Below are 9,387 nucleotides of genomic sequence, written 5' to 3' on the forward strand. Positions count from 1 at the left end.
TTTTTAAAATGTTCATTGGCGTTAAGTACATTCACATTCTATACACTTATCTCTTATCATCTATCTCCAGAACTTTTTCATCCTCCCTAACTGAAACCCCGTACCTATTAAACTATTCAGCAATTATTTCCCATTTCATGCCCCCCGCCACCCCCAATCCCCATCGTCCCCTGGTAACCATGCTATTTTTTTCCTCTGTGATTTTGACTACTTAGCATCCTCATATAAGTGGAATCATACAATATTTGTCCTTTTGTGACTGGCTTATTTCCCGTAGTATAACTTCCTCAGGGTTCAGCCATGCTCTAGCATGTGACAGAATTTTATTGCTTAAAACATTTTTCCTACTTGACATGTACCATTAGGCATCACACAGCAGCATGGAAACCAGAGAGTTGCTTCTATTTTGCCTCTTCTTGAAATGGAATTAGAAACCAACAAGTGACTATTCAGTGGTTCATTCTTTCTTTCTTATTCTTTTTTGTCTTAATCACCACAGATTGAAATTGCTCAGAAGCATCCTGATATCTATGCAGTTCCGATCAAAACCCACAAGCCAGACCCTGGCCAGTACACAAGGTAAGGGCTGCTTGACAAGTATAGGTCTGCAAGAGGGGCTTACCTCGGACTTGGACTCCTAAGAAAGTATTTTCTTTATTCGCATTTCAAAGTAATAAGATTTTTTTCCTGGTCAGTGGTTTGCCTTACTTATTTAGACAAATTTAATTTTAAAGATAACAGAATCAAAATTTCATGGTAATTTTGTCTGTGTGCTGAAACTCTGACAAAGTGTAATCGTTGACATTTCAAGTCAGTCCCCTTTGACACTTTGAAGCGCAGATATATTAAATTGTAATAGGATAGCACATGAGCAAACTTCCTGGGTACGTAGACCAGTTTCGTCACTACTGTTTTCTGGGACCAAGCCAAGCTCCTTAATTCCTTTGTATCACCTAGCGAAGTCAGGCCACTTGTGCTAACCTGTGGTTTGAAGGAAAGATAACAATCAATTGACGATGTTGGTAAGATGCGACATTTTAAAAAATGCTACCTAAGCACTAGGAATTACCACAGTATCTTCCTGTTGAACTTTTACACTGCATCATTTCCTGCTTCCAAGAATAGTGCAAAAATAAATCACATTTCTTGTGGCTGTTCTGCCTGGAAGCTAGAGTCTAATTTTACAGCAGTAGAAAACTAGGGGCAAATTCTACCAGTCAAACAGTAGCACTTGTGCCAATGAACTTAGGGGTGGGCAGGGCACCCCTTGTCTAGCTAGGGAATCCTTAGGGTAGGGAGCACCTGGAGGGCTTCCTCCTTCATTACCCAAGCAGGCATCAGCCTTGACCTATTACTCTTATCCCCACTCCCATAACTCTGAACCTGAAGAGGGGCCAGGAGTGGCCCTGGTTTGTCAGCACAGTGTGGCTCAGAGGTAAGTGGTCTTGGGTGATTGTCCACTGTGCATTTAACCCTCTCAATTTTTTAGTTCCAGACCCCCTGAGCCACAGAAAGGTCCTTCCATACTCTATCAAGATGCCAGAGGAAGTTATGGCAGTGACGTGGAGGAGGAAGAATATCGCCAGCAGCTGGCAGAACACTCAAAGCGTGGTTATTATGGCCAGCCTTCCCGATACCGGGACACAGAGTTGTAGGTGTCTGAGAATTGACTTTTCGTACCCAGCTGCCGCCACCTCAGAGTACCTGCGAAGCCACGGGATGGTTCTTTCCAGTTAAAATGCACCGTGGAGATGTGCCGGGACCTGAGTTCCTGTCCAGGGGACAGCCAAGCAAATTCAGAACTGAAGGCTCTATTTGTGGGGCTGGGTCTGGGGAGGTTTTGGCTTTTTGCTCAGAATTCAGAGAAACACTACAGTTTGATACTGTTTCCTGCTTCAGTGGACCAAAATCTGTATTAATTCTGTTTGCATATTTTTAACATGTCTATTAAGAATTAATAACTACTTTTCCTCATTAATAGCTGTCTTCAAGGACTGTTTCAATGTGAGACAGAATGTGAAAAAAAGAATAGAAATACTGTTGGACTCCAACTAAATTCAAAGAAGTATTTTATTACAACTTTAAGTGCCTTTGATGAGAAGTGTCTTAAATTTTCTTCCTTTGAAGCTTTTTATGCAAAGCCATAATGGACTAAACTTTTTGACTACATTTTCATACCAATTTAATAGCTATAGTTTTCCCTGCACTGTGTCATCTTTTCAAGGCATTCGTCTTTGTAATATTTTCCATAAATTCTGACTGTATGTATATAGCTATTCTTGGTAGTTTGGCTACCAGTGTTAAACAGGTTGAAGACCAAGAAACTGGTATAGAAAGTTTTTGTTTGTATAAAACTATGTGCTCCACAAAAGCAGATACTCAAGACAAACACAATTTCCAAAAGTGTGTGTGTTGACAACAGTTTTATAATGTAATAAAAAGGAGGACATCGCAATCAACCAATTTGCTTTGTGGTGGATTTCTACACTGATTCCTATTTTTAAATGCAACTTGTATTTCAGTTATTGATCATATAAGTGAGGATGTGCCCCTTGCTGAAAGTTGGAATATGGAGACATAGGAAAAAAACAAAATAAAAACTACCCGTAATCTCATTTCTCAGAAAACTTTGGTGCATATCCTCTAATTATATATTTGTGGATGTCTGTGTATGTTATACTTGGAGGTAAACTATGTTTGGAGTTCTGTTTCTTAGCTTTTCTATTTAGCATTCTGTCATGAACATTTCTCTCAGGTAGTTAAAACTCAGGCAAACATTGCTAATAATTAGAATAATACATTGTGTGACTGCTTCATAAGTAGACTGTTCTGCTATTGTGGCTGTTTGTAATGTTTCCAGTCTTTTGCCACTTTTACATGAAGTATACCTCTTTATATGTGAATCTATTTTCCTATGTCAGTGATCAGCGTTTCAATCCTTTTCTGCAGGTAGTTTCTCAGAAGTGGAATTGCTGAGCAAAAATATAGGAACGTTTTTAAGGCTCTTAAAGTTTATTGCCAGATTGCTTCCTAGAAAAATCGCATCAATTTATACTCCCACATTCACTCTTTAAAGCCTAAAATATGTTTAGAATTTAAGGATGACAGTCTAGGAATTTAGGCTTGTATGAATCAAAAGTATACTGATTTTAGGAAAGGAAAAGACTTTTGGTTCCATTAAGGGTCTGTTATAATATGCATTGACATAAAGGTGTTAAGCTTGTGATTTAGTCGAGTTAGAAATTCGGCTGACTTATAACTGAGTTATAAATATATCCTTGGTTGTGTCTATCAATCTGGGTGCTGAAATTCATAAACCATTTAGTGCAGTAGATCAAACTTCTGAGCAGTCCTCAAGGCACTGACTCAAATCTGCATGTTTCATAAATAAAAGCCACCTTTTGTCGATAGAAAAAGAATACACTGGTTAAATATATGATGATTTAGTTTGCATATGTCCTTTAAACACAGGAATGAGCCCTTCTGCAAACTCAGGTAGGGGAAGAGAGGAGGCTTTTTAGCAGGAGCTAGGCTGTCATCTGATCCAGCACTATTTTTGTAATACCTTAAGTGGTGCAGACAGGCAGAACCTCTGATCCACAGAATGTCTCATAGTATGCCTGATAGGCCACCGGTATCTGCCCACCTCCTTTTAATTTATATTCTGCTTTGTTCAGGGAAGGATTTAAGGCTGCCTACAATATATGTGTAGTATAATTAAGAAAAATGGGTGCTAGGCAAATGAGGAAAGGCGAGAATTTCAAAATAGGAATGACAAAGCCACAAGCGAGAGTAGTGTGTAATGTAGGAGCTGTCAGGGCTCCTCTGCTGTCCCAAGGCTAGTGTGGCGCACGTGATCTGATTCAGAATGTCCCTAAGTGGGGAAAGTCGTTTGGAATTTTCTTCCCCTCCAGCATTCTGTTTATTCTGTGGGGTCTTAGGTTGCATCATGCAACTATCGCTACTTATTTGCAAGGATGATTTTGGAGGTACGTTTCTTAACTGTGTTCTTTCGTGGAGGGCAGTAACACAATTCCAAGGGCCACTCAGTGAAAGTTATGAAGAAAGCACCCAAAGCTGTAGTGTAGAAACACCACTATGCATTTTGGCCTAATCCAGAGAGGGGCAGGGGAAGAATATTTGAGGGAATTGACTCACATGATTATGTAGACTTGGTAAATACAAAATCCACAGGATAGGCCTGTAAGCTAGAGACCCAGGGAAGACTTGCAGTAGATCTGCCTCTGAGGATTAGAGGAGAGAGGAACAAAGAGAATGAGGAACTGGAGAAAATGAGGGAGACGGGCTGGACCTAAACCAGAAACTTCCCATCCCCCTTTCCTCCTCTAATCCCCCATCCACTGGCAAGCTCTTTTCCCTTCATCCCTCTTCCCCACCAGCCATTCTAAAACAATTCCATTAAGCTACAGGAAGTATAGAAGGGCCAAAAGGACCTGTGGGAAACATAGCTGATAAATACACATAAACCTCATTAGAAGCACAGGAAATGGGAACCATAGCAAGATACTTTGGAAGGGTTTGAAATAGGGAAAGGTTCTGAATGCTTTCGAAATGAACACACCTTTGAGTCAAAATGTAAATGATTCAAATATCAAGTATTTAAAAATATCAAAATGATGTTTTACACCAATAAATATACTAGCATTTATTACTTGAAAATAGCGGGCCAGAATATAAAAGTCACTAATGCAGTGCCTACCCCAAATCAAATGTTAATTCCTCCCTTGGAACTAACCAGGAGCTGGCTTCCTGTTATCTCTATCCTGCTGTCACAGCGCAGAGAGGTTATGAACTCAGATTCTGGAACTAAAGCGATTTCATGTTCAAACCCAATTTTTGTCAGTTATTAGTTTTGAATTTGGGGCAAGTTACTCAAATTTTTTAAGCTTCGGGGTTTTTATTTTTATAAAATACGGATAGGAAATTATAATACTATATTTTTGTGTGTATGTCACTTTAATAGGATGGTATACATAAAATGTTTGCAATAGTAACTGGCACAAAATAAATCCTCAATAAAAGTATTATGACTATCAATGGTATCACCATACTAATTTAGAAACCTGAGTGGAATTGGTGTCTTTGATTTTCTTACTTTTCCTCCAAATGATGACCTATTTTATTCTGCTTAAGAACTATTTTTACTTTGTCCCTCCATCCCTTTTCCCATAGCCATTATCCTAGTTCAGACAGTTGTAAACTCTAATCCAGGTAGCAGGCAGAATCTATTTCTAACATTGATCTGAGAATGTTTCCCTTCTGCTTAAAAAGACAGTGAGAATTCCCCTTGCCTAGACCAAAGTTTAATTCTTTTATTTGTTATTGAGACATAATTGAAATGTAATACTGAGTAAGTTTAAGATGATATACAATGTGTTGATTTGATACATTTATGTATTGCAATATGATTACCACCTCGGCTTTAGCTAACACCTCCATCACATCATGAAATTACCGTTTCTTTTTTGTGGTGAAGACAATTAAGATCTAGTCTCTTATCAACAAAATTTAATCCTTTATCATGGCAATCAAGGTTTTTCTGCTGTCCCCGTGGTAGACTGCATCATTGGCTCCAGGTCTTCACCCTTCTCAGTTACGTATGTCCTTTGCTATGTGACTACTGTTCCTTCCACTGAAGAGTCTGAATCTGTTTTCTCAATCTTTGGCTCTAGGTTGACCACGTGACTTGCTCTCTTGTACGTTGCCATCATATGAGAGGAAACTTCCCAGGCCACCTGCTGTCCGCTGAGCAGGATGAGAGAGATGTAGAGCAGAAACATTCTAGCTGAGTCCAGCCTAGATCAGTAAAAGTATGAGAAATGATAAACAAGTGTTGTTTTAAGCCACTGAGTTTTGGGGTAGATTGTTATGCAGCAAGAGACCCCCAAATCCTTTTTCAGGTAACTCTCTCCTGCAAAGCTCATGTATGTCTCAATTTCATAGGATGACTTGCCCCCACTACCTTTTTTGAATTGTCCGCTCTTCGTGCCACTGGGAATACTCTTCCCTTTTCTTCGTTATCTTTCAAAACCCTTAGTCACTCTTCTAGGACCAGCTAATATGTCATATTCTTTGTCAGACCTTCTTTGATGCCTCCAACCAAATTTAACACTGACTCCTTCAATAAGCTTCCATAGCCCTTCATCTGAGTCTTCTGGCATATTCTAGTTATCACTGTACAGATCTTTTCCCCACTCATTTCTGTTTTCTTAAAGGGAGTGTGTGGGTGCGTGTGTGTGATCTTTTTATCCTCTTCAGTGCTCTATGTATATTCCAGAAATATTTTTTCTGTAAAAATGGAATGAAAGAATAAAGGAAGACATAAATTGAAATGTAATGTCTGTCTTTTATCACAAAAGCAAATCAGTGACATAATGATTTTTCTGACCTTGTGCCCAGCTTAAACTTCGACATGGATACAACTGACATAAACTGGAGAACACTAGTAAAACAAGTTGAGAAAAACTGCTAAGAACTTAGTTTGGCTAGAAAAAGGCTAATATTACAGTATAATTCACAAAAAGATAAAATTATTCTCATGCAAATATAAAAGAAACACATGTCAAAGATTTTATTCAGCCCATTACTTAATGAAGGAATGAGTACGATGTTAAGACTGATTTAAAAAGCATTTGAGGAATCAAGTCTATATAACTAATTAAGGAATATTAAGGAATAAATGTATCAAATCAACAATAAAAATTCTGAGTTAAATACAAAACTGGTTCATATCCTACAGAAGAATAATGAAAACCTTTGTAGATATCTTTTCCACCAGACAATTTGCATCTCTATCAGACAAAAATCTACACATTAACATGTAATTTCTGAAAACTGTGATCAATAGCTTTAGCACTAATCAGCCACTATGTGAATTATTATGCTTAATAGTCACACAAACTATTTTGTAGATCATTAAAAAGATTAATTCTCTAAATTTGGATTATAGCAGGAATTTTGGCAAGCAAAGTCAATTAAAAATCTTGAGTGTGCTGAATATGACCTATTCTCTGCATTTCAAAAGTTGGTAAATTGTAAATTCTTTTATTTGCATGAGAATTTCCAGAATTAATTGTCCAATTTGTTCTTTGTAACAGCCCTGCAACGTAAGAATGGCAGGTATGCCACTTACTTGCCCAGAATCCTTCAGCTAATGAATCACAAGTATAGTTTGGATTCAAAACAGTTTTCTGCTTCAAGTCCAGTTTTCCTCTCTTTCCATCTAGAAGCCCCTTCTATAGAATCTCTCAAAATAGTTTGTTGATCATGTTGTATACTTTTCTACTTACAATTTTTTTTTTTAATAGCACTTTAGAACTGCGTCTGCAAATTGCCAGAACTCATGGAACTAATCTATTTCACAAACATTGTTTGGCCCACACAGGGTGATGAAATTTTATTTATTTAAAAGTTGGGAGATTTTACATACAAGTCCAGATTTCGGGCTTTTCTTTAAAAAAGAGAAGATGTGGCAGTTCTGGGCTCACGTCTTTGCATGACAACTGTAGGCTAGAGCTGGATGGCTCTGCTGCCTCATACAGATAGCTCTCACCCAGCCTCATTTACTAACATGGCCTTCGTGATTACTGAGGGCATGTTTGCAAACCTCACTCACCTCTTCCCTGTTTCCCCATTCCCCTACCAGACCCAGACCTAAGCAGCATGCAGCATCCACACAGCTGCTCCCCAACAGGTCTGCAACTTACTCTACATGATGGGCCAGAAATTTCACCTGGCTCTAAATGGAAAAATGAGTATTTCTTTTCGGGTCCTTTTCTATGTGGCTACTACAGTTTAAATGGGTGTGAATAAGAAATAGAGATTTTGGGAAGGGCGGCAGATGTATTTTTGTAGCTTAGAAAATGACCTTGCAAAGCTCAGCTGAATAAGGACCAATTAGGGTTTCTGAGGGATGGCTATCCATCTTCGTTAGCAAGATGATTGCAAAGGTCAGAACTGTGGAACCAGTCTGGGGAAATGCATTCTGAAAAATTCTCTAAAGAAAAATAATGTTGTCTAGTACATTAAGAGCGATTAGACGATAGTTTTAGTCCCAGCTGCAAGTCTTGTGCCTGTATTCCTCTTCAGGCTTAAATTAATTAACCTTTCATAAAATAGTCAACGTTTAGCCATCGACAGATATGCGCATGACAGAGAGGAACGGAAACCTGTGCTGTTCAAGGGTCAACTGTAGTAGGTGCTCAACAAATTTAAGCCTTTCTTTTTTTAGCTAGATACAAGAGTTTATAATTTTTCAAAAATTGAGGTAAAATTCACATGATAATATAAAGTGAACCATTAACCATTTTAAAGTGTACAATTTAGTGGCATTCAGTACATTCACAGTGTTGGGCAAGCAACACATCTGTCTAGTTCCAAGACGTTTTCATTACCCTAAAAGGAAAACCTATACTCATGAGGCAATTATTCCCTATACACTTCTCCCCCAACCCCTGGCAACCATTAGTCTGCTTTCCGTCTCTATAAATTTGCCTATTCTGGATGTTTACCATAAACGGAATCATACACTATGTGACTGTATCTGGCTTCTTTCACTTGGCATATTATTTCAAGGTTTAAAAGCCATTCTTTTGATTACTACTCTCTAAACACCTATGGCTAACATTCCAGAATTATTAGATTCCTTTTGGGGAATGAAGATAAGATGATGATGATGATAATAATTAATAATAATAATAATAATAATAATAGTTAATGGTTAAAATGCTTTTATAGGACAAGTAGAACTTCCTTCTCTGCATATTTGAGTGTCAGATATTTTGGGGTAAGTGGAAGACAAAGCCGTTCCTGTGTCGCTGCAGCCCCATAGTGGCACAAATGACAGACCAAATGTGCCTGCCTTGCTGGTGGGAAGACTGAGAGGGACAGGTTGGGACTGAGTGTTCCTTCCCCATAGCTATGGTTTATAAGGCTGGAGAGCAAATCCCTCAGCTGAAGAACGAGAATACTGAGGACCAGCCTGAAGAACTGTGTCCAGATTTCTCCAAGTAATCGGGCCTTAGGCAGGTGCTGAGTATTGACTTAAGAGGCAAAGTAGGTCAACAAACAATCAATCAACCCTGAAAGGGGAGAGAAAATTTCAGGGACAGCAGCCAAAAAGTCCTTGCCTGGGGGTGGGGGGAAGTTCCTTTTACAAGAATGTCATCAAGAACCAGACAAACCAGTCATAGTTCTTTCTTATAAAGTACACACACTTATTGAGTGCCCGGCTATTAGGGCCACAAAAATGAACAAAATGAGATAGATTCCTAGGGATCTCTGTCATGAGGAACAAGTAAGTAAATTCCTTTAAAGGGCCATAATTTATCCTTAGACCACTGTCTGTCAAATAGTATTCAATAAGTG

The 9,387-nt window shown here is 38.5% G+C and overlaps 1 protein-coding gene across 5 annotated transcripts in view; it reads left to right on the forward strand.

Annotated features, from left to right (window-relative positions):
* TJP2 (tight junction protein 2) overlaps positions 1 to 2,615 on the forward strand; it is a 103,723-nt gene extending 101,108 nt beyond the window's left edge. For 3 of the 5 annotated variants that reach the window (XM_015594499.2, XM_025051393.1, XM_015594498.2), the window contains 2 exons: positions 500 to 579; positions 1,490 to 1,655. In XM_015594499.2, coding sequence (XP_015449985.1) covers positions 500 to 579; positions 1,490 to 1,655 — 246 coding nt within the window. Of the gene's footprint in view, positions 1 to 499; positions 580 to 1,489 lie in introns of all 5 variants that reach the window. The other 2 variants (XM_025051391.1, XM_025051392.1) reach the window with 1 other exon arrangement.
* Positions 2,616 to 9,387: the final 6,772 nt, after the last annotated feature.

Source organism: Pteropus alecto, unplaced genomic scaffold (assembly GCF_000325575.1).
Source record: "Pteropus alecto unplaced genomic scaffold, ASM32557v1 scaffold95, whole genome shotgun sequence".
NCBI lineage: Eukaryota > Metazoa > Chordata > Mammalia > Chiroptera > Pteropodidae > Pteropus > Pteropus alecto.